This window comes from Drosophila tropicalis, unplaced genomic scaffold, assembly GCF_018151085.1.
Source record: "Drosophila tropicalis isolate 14030-0801.00 unplaced genomic scaffold, ASM1815108v1 contig_463, whole genome shotgun sequence".
Classification (NCBI taxonomy): Eukaryota; Metazoa; Arthropoda; class Insecta; order Diptera; family Drosophilidae; genus Drosophila; species Drosophila tropicalis.
Window position 1 is genome coordinate 2063061 of NW_027172929.1, and position 17977 is coordinate 2081037.

Consider the following 17977-nt stretch of genomic DNA (forward strand, 5'->3'; position numbering starts at 1 on the left):
TTTTTTTTCGGCCACTTCCGTTGCATACAATGGCGGTTGACAGCGCCAGCATTTCCCCGTTCCATTCAAACATGTCACTGTTGGTGTGTGTGTGTGTTGGTGTTGGTGTTTGTTTGTTTGCCTGTGTTTGAGTGCGTTTACATGCGTGTGGGTGTGCGTGCGCAGCGTGTGGGAGCCCTTTTATCACGAAGTAAACTTCGTGTGCCTTCCGTTTGCCAATCGGGTGCCTCGGTTTGCTTCCGTTTTTGATTTATAAACGGTTGCCGCACCATGTTGCCTATCATTAACAGTTGATCAACAGGTTTACCAACAACACGAGATCCCCGAGATTTCGACGGCAGCCCAAAGCGCTCCACTATAGTTTGTGCTTTAATTCAATTCTAGACCACACAGCACCGCAAATTCATTTATAAAAGTAATTGGTTAAAACAAAATCCAAAACAAAAAAAAAAAAAACACTCATAGATAGGAAAGTCGCGGTATAAAGGCTCGACCACAAATATAACACGGAAACGCGACCTTTCGAAACATACAATAACAAAAACCCAAAACCAAAACCAGAAAAAAAGCCACTTAATCAGGTGAGTGTGATGGGTTGGGGAGTTTTTTATTGAATATATATCCTTGTGTGAGTGGTTTTTGTAATTCAATTTTATAGCCAAGGAAATGAGATTTTCAATCCCTGTGTGAACATCAAACTAATTGTTTAGTGGACATTTTTAAAAGCCACAGTCAGAGAATCAATGCAAAATCAATTAACTGTTCTTTGATTCAAATTGATTAATAATGAACAAAAAGTTTCGAAAATCTATAAATAATTACAACTTTTGTTGGTCTCTGCCTAATATTAAAGACTGAGACATAAACTTTGGTTAGGAAATCGATGGAAAAACGAGAAGAAAACTTCTTAGTTTTCCGAAAGGGATATTAGAATTCAATTTGTTTAAATTAAAGAATTTTCAAGGTGAAAATGTAATACTGAACTTGAAACGTTCTGTATATGGAATTGTATTTGTTTTTTAAGAGCCTTACTTACATTTTCTTAAAAGTTGTGCCTAATTTTTGAAACTTTTTAAACACAAAATAGCTTCTAGAACTCAAACAATTCAAATCTTTTTGAATTCCTTTTAAAATCTATTAAATATATTAAGATTATAATCAATTTTAAATTGAGAATCGATCACAATTGATCATCGAACTCAAAATTATTTAATTTTTGAAATTTTTCAAGTATTTAATACTATTTCTAGCCATATATGCTAAGCTAGGATTAAATTGAACATGGCCAAAACGTTCAGAACTTGGCCAAATGTTTGATGTTTGTTTAGCTTAATTAGTTTATTCAACTAAAAATAAAGTTGCCAACAACTGTATGACGAAAATGCATTTTGGCAGCAGGAACAAAAAGTTTATATGTGTGTATGTAGGCATATGCAAAATTCGATTTTTATTAGCTGCTATATTTAAAAGCCTTTTACTTTGACTCATAACTTGGTCAACTAAAAATAATTTGATTAATATTTCATGCATACTGGAAATATTTTTGGTTTTGTTTTTTGGGGGCCTTCTGAAGCTCAATTGAAATATTGAAATCCATGATGAAACTTTGTGGACCTAAAATTAGCGTCAATTTGTTTACAATATCACTTAAATTATGCACAAGTTTGCCAGCGCCTAAACAAAGCATTAAAAATTGAATTGAATTAGCCATCCCGTTTCAATGTTGGCCCGAACGGGTGAGTCCGTTTGGATAGAATGGACACATGCACATACATAGCCCAAACTTCTTCACACATTTCTCCGACTCCGACTCCCAGTCACCTCTTGCTCCATCCAAACTTTATCCAGACGAAAATTTATTTACTCTTTTGCGGATATTTTGTTTATTTACGAATTTTCGTTAATGCTGTAAGATTTTTCTCTGCTCCTGCTGCTGCTGCTGCTGCTGATGGTTCTGTTCTGTTGTATTCAAATCAATGATGGGACAGCAGTTTTCAAGAAGTTTCCAAGACACAGACGCAACAGGCAGTGGGTAACTTGGGTATAGGCTTCGTCCGTTTCTCTTGTGTGTGTGTGTGGGTGGGAAAACCTATTTAAACAAAATACTTATTGGCAAATGCCATCCTTTGGCAAATATTTACTTTAGCTATTTATCAAGCGAACACAACACAAGAAGCTCGTAGAATAAAGAAATTTTCCCCCAATTTGGTGCGAAAATTACATTTAAATTTATTTGCTGGCAAATAAAAGTTGAAGTTGAACCTATCTACAGCAACAGTTCCTACTGGCTCCCACTACTCCATGCCCTATATACATGTATTGTCCATGGCCACATCAATAATGCCTAACCAGGCGAGCGCCAACTAAATGAATAATAGAGTAGAGAGCAGGTATCTGCTATGAAATTGGTATCAAGGTGGCACTTCTTTTGGTATGTGTCATTCCAGTTGCGGGGGGCCCCGGCCAGTGGGCCACTCTCAATCTTCAGCCACAGGGCCATAAATATTTTCAGTTAATTTCAATTACAAGTCCTGACCCTCCAAGCGGCACGTGCTGCTGGTTGCCAGGGTACGATTGTGGTCATAAAACTCCATTGAGTTCAGGCATCTATTTTCTATCTATGCATCGTGCCCTATCATCATGATGCTGGCCACAGTCATCTCTTTCTCTCTCTCTCTCTCAATCTATAATAATTTAGCGTAAAGCCGCTAAACCTAAAACTTTCATCTTGGGCGTCAATCAATCAACGACAACCGCACAAATTAAATGCAAAACCAAAAAAAAAAAAAAAATAATAGCAATAAAAAAAAAAGATATATATAAAGCCAACTTCGTGAAATGTACAGACAATCAGTCAAGAGTTGAGGCCTAGAGTTCACAACTGGCAAAACGAGTTGACTTTCCGACGCCAACATTTGCTTCAATTAAGTGGCCAATCCAAGCGGACAGCGAACAACATCATTTAATCAGGGTGAGAGACCGTCTAGATTAGATATGCGTTTGCCAGCAGGAGGAGGAATTAGGGGGGGTAATAGTGCCAGGGATACGAGACCTGAAACTCGAGGGGCATATACTGATTGACGCGTTGCGGGCTCCAAAGACTTTAGTTTTTCCATTTTTTTCCCCCATTTTTTTCTTTTGTTGTAACGCCTACCAGCTGCACGGGATTACATTGCCATTGACTTTTGCCATAGATAAATGAGCAAAAAGGATTAGCATAAGGCTTCACCTTAAGCCAACAGAGGCTCAAATCATACAAATTGTGACCAAATTAATTGATTGCCTTCAAACCAAATTATGTTGTAATAAACATTTTCAATGGATATCCATTAAAACTAACTATGGCAGTTAAGTTAACAAATGGCAAATTACTCGAAATCTAATAGAAACTAGGCCAACATTTTTTTTGCATTTTATCCTTGAAGACTTTAACTGTTTTAAATTAGAATATTGTTCGAATCTAGTTTTGAAATTTGCTTTCATTCTTATCAATCAATTTGAACTGTTGAGACTCAAAGTGAAGCAACCGCAGAAGGCAAATGAATCTCAATTTCAAATTGGAACAAACAATAATACATCTCCATATATATTCACATGATCCATTCGTTAAATAAAGAGAACATCGAAAAGTCACGAATCTAAAGCGAGATTAGATCGCTTCTGTTAAGAGAAAGGAGAGAATTTTGAGGGAACAAACTTCTTGAAGTAATTTCGAAAATCTCAACAAATTATTTGATAATGATAAATTCTAGAATACAAGATGAATTAAAGTATTATTTGAGTTAACTGCTTAACATTAACATTGGTTTAAGTTGCCTTTTCAGTTAGTTAGTCTTCGTCTTCGTCCTTGCTTTAACTCTTGTAAGAGTTTGTTGCAATTGAATTCACTTTTGTGAGATGTCCTTTAGAGTTTTTGATTTAATACTTGGATTCTTGTATGCTAATCAATATTTGTTGCTAGGGAGTGCCAAAGTGGGTGGTGAATGGGCATGGCATACTTATTATCGCCCTAATCGCACGACGCATATGAATGAAACGACTTTGGGAGGAAGTGCAAACAGAATGTTATGGCACTTGCTGCTCCTTCTCCAGTTACTGGCATTGTGTCTATTCCACTGGCAAGTGGCCGCAAGTGCAATCGCAAGGCACTTAAGTTGTTTGGTAAACATAGCCATAATCTTGACTATCAGCCATCACATTATCGTCTTTGTAAAGAAAAGGACCGCCTTCGTTGGCGGATGCCACCCATGCAGCAGGCACTTCATGGTGCACGAGTATCGCAAAATCCTCTACAAAAACAGAATGTGGTCTTTAATGCAGTCACGAGCCTACAATCCAACCCCCCAAATCCCCAAACCGCCAAAAAGCATTCCCAAGCATTTCACCCACCCACCCATCATCACCCACCACATCATACGGACTGGCTCCTGCTGTTTGCTACCTCAACAAGACATTAATAGGCCATAAATTGTAACTGTTATGCGCTGTTGCCTTTTAACGCAGCAGTTGGCGGACAGCATGACCTCAGCAATGGGCCCGGGCCAGTTGTTGGGATACCCCCGCCACCGGCTGTCTCCCACCGCCTTCAATTAGAGGCGGTTATTCGGCTAAATCGTTATGCATGTTGTTCTTGTAATTTTCGATGCGTGGGCGGAAATGATTGCCCTCGACAGAGGCAAAAACAAAGCATTCCAGCCAACCTCAAGCGGTCCCTAGGGGTTACCGGGGATGTAACCTCTGCCTCTCTACTTAATTGAGCATTCCTTGAGGAGGACTAGAGGTTAATTTTTCACTTTTCATATTTTTATTTACAGTCAACGAGAAGAAGTAGAAACAAAGCGTCGAGCATAGACAAGAAAAATGGCATGGAAATATTCTGGCGGTCTAATGGTACTCCTGCTCTGCACCAGTGCCAGCAGCAGTTTGAACTTGGCCAGCACCACAACCACCAGCAATGAACCCACCGGCCTCTCCGAGCAGGTGGTCGATCAGCTGAGCGAGAATGATCTGTATCAGGCCAACAAACGGGCCTGGCAATCCCTTCAAAGTTCCTGGGGTAAACGTTCCAGCGCTGGTGATGTCGCCGGAGGATTCGGTGCAGGTGGCGGCGACGATATCTATATGACCGGACACTTTGTCCCACTGGTGGTTACGGACGGTACCAACACCATCGATTGGAAGACCTTTGAGCGCATGGCCAACCAAGGCGAACAACTGGGGGGACCAGGTGGCTGAGCAAACTCTATCGGATGAGGAACCCGACGAGATTGGCGACGTTGAGGCTTCGAGTAACAATCTGCTGGACAAACGGGCCTGGAAGAACATGAACGTTGCCTGGGGTAAGCGTCGTCAGGCTCAGGGTTGGAACAAGTTCCGTGGTGCCTGGGGCAAACGTGAGCCCACCTGGAACAATCTGAAGGGCATGTGGGGTAAGCGTGATCAATGGCAGAAGCTGCATGGCGGTTGGGGCAAACGTTCGCCCATGAATTAAGGATCATTTAGTAACTCAACTGGCAACTGCATCCCCAAAATACTACTAAAACAGAAGCAACTAAAACAACAACAACAACAAGAAAAACCAAATACTAACCATACAATACAATACAATACAATACAAGTATATACATATATAAACCTATTACATACATACGTACATACATATATGTATACATAATTATATAGACACATATACATACACATATATAAGCATATAATCGATTAAGTGTGTATGTGTTTTCAATCGAGGAAGCTGCCAGCCAATAAAAAAATGAGAAGCAGCAATAATAAAAAATTAAAAACAAATAACAAAAACAAAAACATCTTAAAGAAAGTCAATTCCGAAAATGTATGAAAGCGCTGAGAATTATCCGATATATATATATATATATATATATATGTATGCATGTACTTATCTAATCTAATATATCTAAATATATTTAAATCTGATTGTATATTCCCTAGCTCAAGACAGTATTATGCATAATCCAACAAAAAAAAGGTGTCTAATATCAACTCGATTCAAAGTAGTTCTTAGCACTTGAAAATTTAAAAAAAAAACCATAAAAAAAACATTAAAAAACCAAGGAAAATGACAAAAACAAAAAAAAAACTAACAAGAACTTAATTGGAAATGAAAAACTGTTAATGTGAAAATTCAACTGTTTAATTTTGAAACGTTAACCAAGTTAATGGAATTGTGCATATACATATATACACATATACATACATAAACATTGTTTTTTTTTTTTTTGGAAATTATACATACATAAATGTATACTAAATGGAAATTACATACTTACACATATGAGAATGCAAAAATACATATATTAAAAAGTGACGAAATAAAGAAAAACCCCTCCCAAAAAAAAAAAGCAACATCGGGAAATGAATTATTAACTATTTGACGATAGTAAATCGGGTAAGAATTAATCCACAAGGTTATGAAAGATATATAGATCTATGAATCTAATTGCAAACAGCTACTCCAGGGCCTTATCCTCTTCGAATCTCCTATGGAAAGAGTCTTCTCTTTGTTTGGCTGTTGTAGTAACTTGTCCTGGGAATGGGAACTGTCTAAATGGCAGTGAAAGGGGCTTCCTTTTACGAGTCAGGGTTGAGCTTTGAGATATCTTTTTTTTGTTGCTAGAGTATAGTAGTATCTAAGCATTTAAGGTTAAGATATAACATTTAAGAAACTTTATAAAACAGTCTTTATGCCTTTTATATTGTCTGGACGTTGACGGTCCATACGACAGCAGGACATAGCAGAGAGCTGTTCACCTCTCGCCCAACAAACCCTCACTATCTCGTGAACAAATACAAATAGAACGGACAAACAATTAAAACATGATTAACCACAACTAATTAGGAGCTAAAAGTGATAGAATAGAGATTCTTCGATAAGAAAGAGAGCTCTCTGATCTAATGACGGGATAAAGAAGATTGTAATCAGAGCATAGGACTCCGAAAAGGTATTTTAAAGATAAAGGATAAAGTGTACAGATAGGTTTAACTGGTTCAGGAGAGAGTCTATTTCATTATAAGTTTGTGTATAAAGATAGCAGGAAGAAGGAAGATTGATTAAAAGAAGCCTACTGGAGTATGAGTAGGAGAGGAGCAAAAAGCAGAAATTGCTTTTGAACTGATTCAATTTTAGTTTGGTGCTTTCCAAATTGAGGTGACCCTATGCAAGATCCTTAGTCTAAGATAGGACGGATGAATGAACTATACAGAATTTTGGTTGAGTTTTAAAAACCCAAGAACATTTTTAGTTTTACTCTAACCGTAGTGGATTTAAAGTTAATTTATGGTCCACTCGAACACCCAAGTCATTGATAATATCTAAACGCTCTGAGGGAGTGTCATTAGGATAATCATAACTTTACATTAAGAGCCCTTGAGGTTTCATAGGTTGATTTTACACCAACTCTTTAGTTCATCAAGATCGGATTAGAGCAGGTCAGAAGACGACACTTTATTTATTAATTGGTAGTATTTATTGATTGTTTAATACTTTAATAAATGTTGTAATTATATTAAGTATTAAAAAATTAATGCTGTAACTGAATCCATTCGACTTGAAATTAGTTTTCTCGAAAATCTAAGCTAAGTCGCACTTTAACTAAGTAAAATCTTTTTGAAATCATTTAGAAATTGGCAAAAATATAGTACAGATGGAATTACCAAAGATTATTTTGGAAAAATATGTTAAATATTGGCAAAATTCATATATCAGTTTTCTTATTAGAAAGGAATACTCCTTAAGTTTACGTTATTCTCAGGGAATTCTCTCACTTTTTAATTGGAAAATGAATAAATTAATCCGACATTGTTTTTTTACTATTCAAAAAAGTATTTTAAGTGCATTATATTTAGTGCCTCATTTAAGTTTTAAGCTAAATTTCAATTATTTATGTTATTTTTGTTTATTTATTGTTCGAATATTATATATATAGATGAGTTGGCATATAATAGATTTTGAATATCAACAAAAATTATATCGTAATATATTAGAAATCATTAGCTAAAGTTGAAAGGAAAGTTGTCTAGCTTATCTTGGCCAGGTGAAGGAACATGATGACATTCAAGAATGTTTTTTTTTTTTCTTTAATAGCTTATTTGAGTGTTGGTTAAAAATAAGTTGTACACTTATGGTAGATTTTGGCTTATTATTTTGAATATTTTTCATATTAAATTATCATTTGTCAGAGTCACATTTCAATTTAAAAACAGAAAACAGAGAAGAAATTTAAAAATTAAATTATTCACTTTCAATCTATTTGCTCGACCTTCACTGAGGCAAGTCTTATGTTAGGTTTTTTCATCTGTTTTTTTGGGAAATTTTAAACATTTATAGTTACTCCATGTTACGATGCGATAATTTCTACAATTAATTCCCCGACTTGGGCGTGGATAATTTAAATAATCGCAAAAGAAAAAACTTACACTGACAAAAATGTAGATTTCAATAAAACAAACTTCAGGTCGGCGACAGCAATTTGCTATGCCACTGATGAAATGCTTGAAATGAAATGAAGAAAGAACTCCTCAAGCTGGCGATACTAATTGCCCATGGAGTTGCCAATGCAGAGTTAGAGGCAGAGCCAGAGCCAGAGACATCATCGTCTCAATGCCAGCGAAGCGTCGACAACAATTTCAGGCCTAAATTGTCGTCAAAGTGCAATTTACCGCCAACAGAAATGATGACATCGGTTTTTGGGGGTAAGCACTTTTGGGGCAAGTTTTATAAAAATCGGTGGCAATGTGGGACGAGACTTTAGTTGAAATGTTTGTGGCTGTGCAGAAACTACTTCCAGCAGTGAGTCTGTGGCTCTGTCTGACTCTGGTGATCGGCGAGGAGGCTGATGTTCAGAGCACAATTCCTGGCCAGGAGTCATGGAAACCCATGAAGCCAAAGAAGCGTCAGGCTAGTATTAAATTGGATTTAACCGGTTCGGCAACGGGCAAGAGTTACGAGCCGCCTCCAGAGTTTTATAGAGGGCCCGGATCAAGTAGTACCAGCAAATTGGATAACTCGGCGGCAAGTTTCATTTCGAAACCTATTAGCTCATTGCCCAGTCCCGGTCTAGGAGGAGGAGGAGGAGGAGGAGTCAGTGCAGGAGTATCTCATTTGCCATTGCATGATGTGAATGAGAATCTAAGTGAAGCTTACGATAAATGGCGTCAGAGCGGCGGTGGTGGCACTGGTGGACTGCAGGATAGGGTTAGTGTGGGTAAGTGGCAAGTTGAGGGGGTCTCAGTAACGTTTCAAGCACTTCTGATCCAACTTTGCCACTAGGTCACTATGGCAGCAAAAGTTATGCCTACGATTCTCATCCGTATCCTTATGAATATGGTGGTCCGGGACCAGGACCAGCACCAGGCTATGGCAGTGGATATGGCAGTTCAAGTTCTGAAGCTGGAGTTCCTTTTCATGTCTATAGACCACGTCCCGAACATGGCAATTATGGACCCGGTGGAGACTATTCCTATGGCTATTCCTATCCCATTGAACATCATGAGATTGTCTCGCACAAGGGCTCATCAGAACTGTCACCAAAAGCTCTGCTGGCCAAGAGTTTCCTTATTCCGCTGGCGGGAGCAACTGTGTTGGGTATAGCAGCTGCCTTGATAAGTAATCCTTTGCTATTGCAGCTAGCCCCTGTTCCTGCTCTAGGTGTGGGTGTTGGGGTTGGTCCACCCGTTGTGGGCAAGCGAAAGAGAAGACGGCGTGCCCTGAGAGCCAACAGAAAAGCCGCAATCTAATGAAATTTGTAACAATCACAAACAAAAGTTGTCACACAACTAGATCCCGTTTTTTTTTTTTTTTTTTACAATAAAATTTGAAATGAAATAAATGAAATTTTTCAATTTACAGCCTTTGCAAATTTTGTTAAAATTAAAAGCAAATCGATAAAATTCAAATTGAGCGGCAATTTTTCCGTTACTAACAATCGTATATCAACACTAGTCTCGATAGTTATCGACGCATATAAGAAATAATCGATTTTTGATATTTAACAACACTGTGTCGGAACTGACCATCTCTAAGCAGAAATAAACGTTACCCAACACAGTATAATCGTTAGCTAACACTGTCTAAGGTTTCCCGCATTTTTCTCATTTGCGTTCTCATGTCATTGTAAATTGTATTAAAAATTCGAAAATAGAAAGCATGCATTATTCTAGGAACAATTGGTATGTATCGCAATGTACATTTATTAGACTATTGCTATAATTAACTCTTTCAGTTCGCCGCTTACTCGCAATGCTATGGTGGAACATAGTCTCAACCTGCGCCTCCGCAATGCTCAGTCACGAACCTTTCTCAAATGGGCTGCTCTTAACATATTAATAGTCTCAATCCTAATCTTGGATCTAAGGGGCACATGCTATTTGGACCGATACTCGTATTATTATTTGACAAAATATATATTCGCCATATTGTCGGGCACCAGCGCAGTGGCATGTATTGGAAAGTATCTATGGATTTTCTTTGGCAGCGGCCAGGTGCTAGGCACTGAAAAGCAAAAGTCTTTGCTAGACGACAATAAAGGTGAGTTGCTCAATCTTCATAGATATTTGAGTTAACATGTCTAAAAACTCTACAGACAACTCCTTTAGGACCATTAGAAGTGCTCGGCCAACGAGAAAACCCCTTAGTTATGATCCCGAATCGGAGATAATCGATGATACTCCCATCATTAATTGGCATTCATCTTTTGAGGACTCCTGCTGGGGTTCGCAGTCCATGCGTCGCAGTCCTAGTCCCATGCGTTCCCCTCAACAGGGTAACTCCTCATCTATGATACAGAATAACTCTCTGAGTGCCAGCCAAATGAGCGATGAATCTGCTTACATGTCACCTTATGCCGAAGTGCATGGCGAAGATTTCCTCACAGATCCTCGCCAATTGCCCGCTTTAATGAAGAAAGCCGAAAGAGAACGCAGCCATGCTGAGGAAGCTGATGCCCTCAATATGCTAGGCAATATGGGTTCGGCGATTTCATTTTGGAACTATTGTAACAATGCTGCCTACATGCTAAAAACTACCATATATCAATTGGCACCAGCACCAGCAGCCTCTACAGAGAATGCTCAAAAGTCGATAGAAGAATTCGGTGCGTTTCAATTTAAGGACAGCAACTCGGAGGTCATTAAACGTATCTCAACGGACAAGCTGTCACAATATGTGGCCAACTTAAGATATGTAAGAGTCCTATGATCTTTATGTTTACCATTGATACTGACTTGTTTTGTTATGTTCCTTTTTAGTGGATATCGAGCACCATACTGCAACGTTTGGTTTCGGAAATTAATTGCCTAGACAATCTCTTCCGGCAACGGGGAATTAGTGATTTAAAAATTGGCTCTGTCGGTATTGAGCGTTTGCGTAAAACAGCAGAAAATGTGCAATTTGTTCAGACTTGTGCTCCAATGTTGCCCATGCTATTGCCCTTCCTGGACGCATTTAATAATCAAGAGTATTTGGTTCAGCGTATTAAAGATCTATCAGAGGGATCTTGTATATCAGATTATCGCTGGAACTCTGGCAATTCCCACAATGGCAAACCGTGGGGTGAACATTTGCCCACCGATTCAGCTGTAAGTGAATTTCATTTAAAAAGAGATAGATGTAAAACGAAATAGATAGATAGATTGGTCAGACCAAATTGACTATACAGATGAGTATCAACTCCATCAATAGATGGATTTTAAGATAATTTTTAAGTCTATATACATATGTATATCATTGTCTGATGTCTTTAATGTTGGAAATGTCCTTTGATTTCCGTATAGTATAGTAGTGTATTAATTTCTTTCTATTCTCTTTCAGATCCTTTTCCATATTTTCTGCGTGTATTTGGATGGCCAACTGATGCCACTGCCCCAGAATGGCGGTCGTCCATTTTACTCACGCTATGTCCTTAAATGCGATGATAAGCGTTCCACCAAAGAAATTGTTGGTGCCGTACACAATAGAGCCCATTGTGCCATACTTAGTACGAGCAATCATCTAAATCCCAAATTTAATTTCATAAGCGACAAGGAACTGCACAATTGTGTCTATGACAGAAACAATTTGTTCTATGTGATCATACAGTTTCTGATATATATGCGCCAGCACCAGGAATCCGCATTGGAGGGTGTTAATCTTGGCAAAAGAGGCATTAATATAATGTGTGTTATCGAAGACTGATTTTTTTTTTATCACATATATTTTTTTTTGTTAGACCCACACGAGTAGTAATGTTATCACATTTAGACGGCGCAGATTTTAGTTTATTTCTTAAATTAGTTTATACACTTGCTCGCGTTACGTTGGACTCTACAGTCGTTTACGGTGCACGGCTCTAAAGATAATTTTGCATATATTAAGAAGACACATACACGCATTGATTATGTTAATATTTAATTATACATATTGTAATTATCGAGTTAATAGTCAAGTCAGTGGCTAATGTAAATATGGGAGTATCCCGATTGTGGTGTGGTTTCTGCGGTCATCTTTACCCATAAACATGAACACCATCAACCATCACCATCGCCATCAACATCATCATCATCGTCATCGTCATCATTCTCAACATGAAATACCATCGTCAACGTCATCGGTATTCAACTGTCATGTGAACTTTTGACGGTGCAGCAGGCGTTGTCATTGCTTGCTGGCTTGCGGTAATTGCGGTCTGCGCTTTGCCAACAATTAACTTATGCCGAAGTCAGGAAGGAAGGCGTCAGATTGGAGCCGAGGATGAATGCAAGAGGTAAGACAACATGATGTTATGTTCCTGGCTCTTCTTCGGCTACAAATATATGTATATGTATTCCCTTCATATGGGTAGGTCTTAATGGGGATGGGATTGGGTAGGAATAGACACTATTATCTGTGACCAGGTGGTCGACTTTAATTGCTTTTTCATGATTTTCAATATTGCTTGTCTACTTGTTTTGCTGCTGCTGCTGCTGCTGGTGCTGGTGCTGATGGTCAATGGCCCAGCAGCGACTTGAACTGGTGGGACCCGGACATGGACACGGGCTGGTAGTACTCCAAGACTCCGATTGCGACTCATGTGCACCTCTTTGCACTTCCGAAAGTGACAAAATTAATGGCTTCCGCCAGCGTTGTCGACATTCTGCCAAGAAACGTTGAGAAAATGCTTCAAAAGGAGTGTAAACTAAAGGAGCAAAAGACACACACATACAGACTCACACAAAACCCTTGACTCCTGCATATACTTAAAGCCAAAAAGGCGGGGGGCAGTAGCAGCTACAGTAGCATAAGCAGTAAGCTGGTAACGGGATCGGCTCTGGGCAAGCCGCACGGCAATAGGGGCAGGAGCCGCATTACCATTTCTCTTGGCCATGCTCATTTCTGTTCTTGCCTTCTGCTTGCTTTGACGTTGAATCGGTTGGTTGGTTATTTTAATGCCGTCGTCCTTGCTGGCACCTCGAGTGAGTAATGTGCCCGGGTTGTCAACTTTACACTTTTATCCCTCGCATTATATTTGCTTTACCTACACACACACACACACATACACAGGAAGAGCAGCTCCTTCCACCGACAGACCATCCGTCCATCCTCCTCCTGCTCCTCCACCATACACATTCGTCTCTGTGGTGTGATATGTTTTCCTGATACTTTTTCTCAAGTTGTAAATTGGCTTAAAAATAATTTGTCAAAGCATTTCAGCGTAGATTGGTGGGCGGGGTGTCGGATGGGATGGGCAAATGCCTATCACTGAGTGTGGGTGATAGCAAAGGCGGTGGAGCTACTTGGAGTTGACTGTCGTGCGCCATTTTCTTGTCAAAATATTTGGACCCTCGACGTTGGCTGGCTGACTGGCGGCACATGAAGTAAAAATGCCTTTAAAGAAACGCATGTGCGCGTCTTCATATCCAATTAGAAAAGTTTTTCTTTCCACTGCTCCGTAATTGTGTTGATTAGTGCGGCTCGCTGGCTTGGCTTCAGCTCAGACTTGGTGCCATGTCCTTCTCCTGTATGTGAACTGGAATTCTTATAGGAGTTGAAGGAAGAGAAGGAGGAGGAAGACGAAGATAAGGCGGAGGCGAAGTTGTCCCCAGATGCTGACACTTTTTAAAGAAATGCGCATTAGATTCTTCGATTGACAATCGTCGACAACGAAGTCTTTCAATAATGGGCCGGCCGGGCCCATCTTTCCCATTTTTCCTTTCCTTTTCTTTACGGCTTACACAAATTTTCATCTAATGTCGTCTTTGAGAAAAGAGCTTTACTCTACTTTGCTCGAGTGCCAGTGGAGGAGGTGGAGGTTGAGTAGATGACAACGCCGAGCATGATTATTGTGTGGAGCTTGTGATTGATGGTATAGTGGAATGAATTTCAGTTTTCTTTTTCTTTTTTGTCTTTCCCCCCCTTCCCTTTTCACCCTGTTTGCTTCCTCCAGCAAACTAACAATAAGAATAACTATCCGATTTAGTTGTTTGAAACTTCATTCTCTATCCCTTAATAACAATATTAATAAGAATTCGTTATCAAAACATTAATCTGGGCATAACCATTATGATTACAAAAAGATAAACTTAACTTAAACTTACTAATTTACAAATTTGAATACCGAAAATAAGCTTAGAATTACTAATTGTTTAGAAAAATAAAAAAAAACACTGATTAAATATTAATTTAAAAAAGTTTCAAAACTATTTTCAGCCAAACTCTCCTTAAAAACGACTAAAGATGAATAAATTTCTTTTTTAAGTTCAGAATCGATCAGATATTCGACTGTATTTTCAGTGTATTAAGAGTATTGAATTTCAAAAATTTATGCGCACAAATCAAGAAACGTTATAACTGTCCAACAGAATAGGATTTTACAAAGAATTACAAGATATTTTCATTAAAACAACTTAATGTCTGATTGTACAATGAATTAAGCGCGGGTTTCGAATGATTATGGCCAAAATCTATGTGAATTACCTTAATATTAATATTAAAATTCTAGAAACGTTAATTCCAATGGTTTATTTTTCGAAATCCTAAAGGTGTAGGATAATTTTATTTAAGTTACAAAAGGTAAAGATTAAAGTTACATAAAGATCATTTTTTCCTCTTAATCTGACTAAAGTAATCTATTCTATATTCTCATAACTTAGGATATGGGTTTTCTAAAAAAGGAAAGGAAATATTCTATAAAAGGTCAGAATGCGCAAAAAGGAAGCATCTTTGACAAAATAAACCTGATTAGCATAAAAGTCGAGTTTATATAGCCACGCCAATCTGTTCCTTAGTCTGTCGGTTCGTTTAACTGTTTATCCGTCCGCCTGCCAGTCCGTAGACTCCAAAAAAATCTTGCTAAAATCCAGAAGAATCGGCTGACTATATGTCTAGCTTGCAAAAGATCAAACCGAATACTTTCTTTGGTTAATTTTAATGTGTTTCTTATACAATTGAAAGGATGTTTATAATAATCTCAAACGACTTTTGAATTAAAATTGAATGACTATGTATATCTGCTTTAAAAACATGTAATCAAATTGAATGGGCATTTCTCTGCCTTAAGTTCGCAGATTGTATGTGTATATATAGGTATATATTTCTTACCAACTAAACATCTCTGCTTACCTGGGCCATCTCATCTCATTCTCATACCTGTGCTTTTCGTTTTGTCCCACTGTTGAGTAAATATTTATATACAATAAGCTTGCCTCTAGCTCTTACTTTTCGGCTTTTCTTCTTTTTTTACCTATACCTATATATATATATAGATGTGTATGTGAGTGTATATGTACACAAAATATTGATATAGTATGTTTTGCTGGTGAATTGGTGGCTGGGGGGAGGGGTAGGGAGTTGGGCTTCATATTAATGAAAAAAATATTTTCGTCCATTATGCGCCAATATGGTCAGTTCAGCCATATTTCGGTTTATTTAATTTTGCGCAAATAAAACGGAAGTGGCGTTTTTATTTTCGTCGTCCTTTCTTTCGTTTCTCCCGCTTCTCTGGTCGCGCTGTTGTTGTTAGTGTCTCTGGTCTAGCTGCTGGATAACATCCTCCTCCTTTTCTGCCTCCTTCGTCCCATTCTTCGAGTGGCATCTATTCGTGCGCTACATAAAATTCTGATGCTGATGCTGATGCTCCGATGTCGAGGCCAAACAAACTTGCGACAATGTTCAATGCCTGGAATGCTGGGCAAATACAAATACGGCAAGTTCTTTTTTTTTTTTTTTGGCGCATATTTTAAACAAGCAATTTGTGTGTAGTTTAAAGCATCGCCACCAAAATGCCACCCACAAATGCTTCAAATGGCGGTGGGGGTAGGGAACTTCCGCTCTTTACTCTCCAATCGGCGTCAGTTGTGAGCTTTCCCAGGCGCGTACTAGTACAAAAATGGAAATGGCTGTCGTTTCCTTTGATGCTGCTGCTGCTGTTCTAGCTCCAACTCCAGTTGCCCCTTCCCCCCCAATACCAAACTCCTTTTTGTTTTTGCTCTCCTTGTGCTTTTTTGCTAATGGTGGGGAAATGAGTTTTTATGCCAACTATTTGGCAGCTCCATAGAATGGATGCCATGCTGCAGTTTAGCAGTTTAAAGCATATGTGGACATCAGAAGGATAGCAGCTGGCATGATGATGATCAGCATGAGCTGAAGTAGCTTCCATCTGGTCCCCAAACTTGAGTATGAATCTCGGCTATTGAAATAATAATTAGTAGTAGTTCTCAATAGTGCCCCATCGAGGGTCATTTTGGATATATGTATGTATGCTGCAGTGTTTGCTTGAATGACGACTGCTGCAATGCAACCGCTGGCCAATGCCACTTCACTTTGTCCTCTGATTGTGTGTGCGTGTGTGTCACCTGAGCTCCCTCCCTCCATTTCACAGATTCAACCACCATACTGATAACTTACGCAACTAATCTGTGCATCTGCATGTACATATACATATGTACATATGTGGGGACAAGAAGTGCTCTGAGCACGGGGGGCATTTGCATTTAATCGGATTTGCTTATGGTCCGGTTCTGTCGTGGTCCGTTCTGTCCCAGATTACAGGTTGTACTTCTGATTCCAAAACCCAACCATACGTTCATACATACATCCATACATAAGATGAACAAACCAAAACAAAAAAAAAAAAAACACATCCATTTGTTGTGTAATTTTTGTGTGTGAGGCTAAAGAGAGAGGGACAGCGAGAGAGGGAGAGGGTGAAGTAGTCGAGAGTGACCACCATGACCAGCAACAGAACCGAAACCAGGACTGGTAAGCAAGTGGCGTCATGACAAATTAACATGGCTGCCAGTTCTAGTTCGGACTCCATCTTGATGCTCCTTTTTTTTGTGTTGATGCTTTTGTTGCTATGACAGCTGCTGCTGCTGCTGCTGCTACTCAATGAATACCCTTAATAATACCGTAATTTCAAAACGAAAAACGAATAAAATGAAAACGTATCAGCACTTGACTAAAGCTCAAGAATACCAACAATTAGGAAAACTGCACTCTGAAAGATGTCCCACTAATCATAGCTTAGTGTAAATTGATTAAATACATTTTTATAAATCAACAGTTTAAACGATTTTGCAAATTCCTAATGGAATTTATCCATTTAACTTTTACAAAGCCAATATTAAAGGGGTTCGGAAATAAAAGATAACTTCTTGTATTTAGTCAAGGAGACAAAGTTCAAAGTTTTTGAAGGCAACGTTTTTTTTTTTCCAAAACTGTAGCAAAAGTGGCTTAAGAATTAATAAACTTGAGGATCTGGCCAGACATTCTTTGATTTTGAATGTGGTTTTATCATAAAGCTAGTTGAATTTTTGTATCGATTCTACGATAAAAAAGAATTTTACTTTTATATCAACATACAAAAGGATAATAGGCACAAAAAGGAATCATGTTGATCATATTTTCATTGGGAAATCTATAGAAATAACTTTCGTGATTCCCATATTTGCTTTGACTTTGCTAGGGACAAAAAAAAAATGGCCTTTTTAATTTCCT

General features: G+C 38.5%; 3 protein-coding genes across 3 annotated transcripts; all 3 read left to right on the forward strand.

The window, feature by feature from the left end:
• The first annotated feature begins 295 nt into the window (after positions 1–295).
• Positions 296–6370, forward strand: Mip (Myoinhibiting peptide precursor). Its single transcript, XM_068286932.1, is given in 3 exon segments — positions 296–581; positions 4815–5201; positions 5203–6370. Coding segments are annotated over 2 exon segments (630 nt in total). The 5' UTR covers positions 296–581; positions 4815–4860; the 3' UTR covers positions 5492–6370.
• A 2391-nt stretch (positions 6371–8761) lies between these two features.
• Positions 8762–9765, forward strand: LOC137574721 (uncharacterized). The gene is made up of 2 exons (XM_068287124.1): positions 8762–9233; positions 9299–9765. Exons 1-2 carry the CDS (start codon positions 8762–8764, stop codon positions 9763–9765), a joined length of 939 nt encoding a protein of 312 aa, XP_068143225.1.
• A 277-nt stretch (positions 9766–10042) lies between these two features.
• LOC137574673 (transmembrane protein 209) lies at positions 10043–12836 on the forward strand. The gene is made up of 5 exons (XM_068287061.1): positions 10043–10197; positions 10251–10555; positions 10611–11209; positions 11275–11604; positions 11837–12836. The coding sequence occupies exons 1-5, from the start codon at positions 10175–10177 to the stop codon at positions 12197–12199; spliced, it is 1620 nt and encodes a 539-aa protein (XP_068143162.1). The 5' UTR covers positions 10043–10174; the 3' UTR covers positions 12200–12836.
• Positions 12837–17977: the final 5141 nt, after the last annotated feature.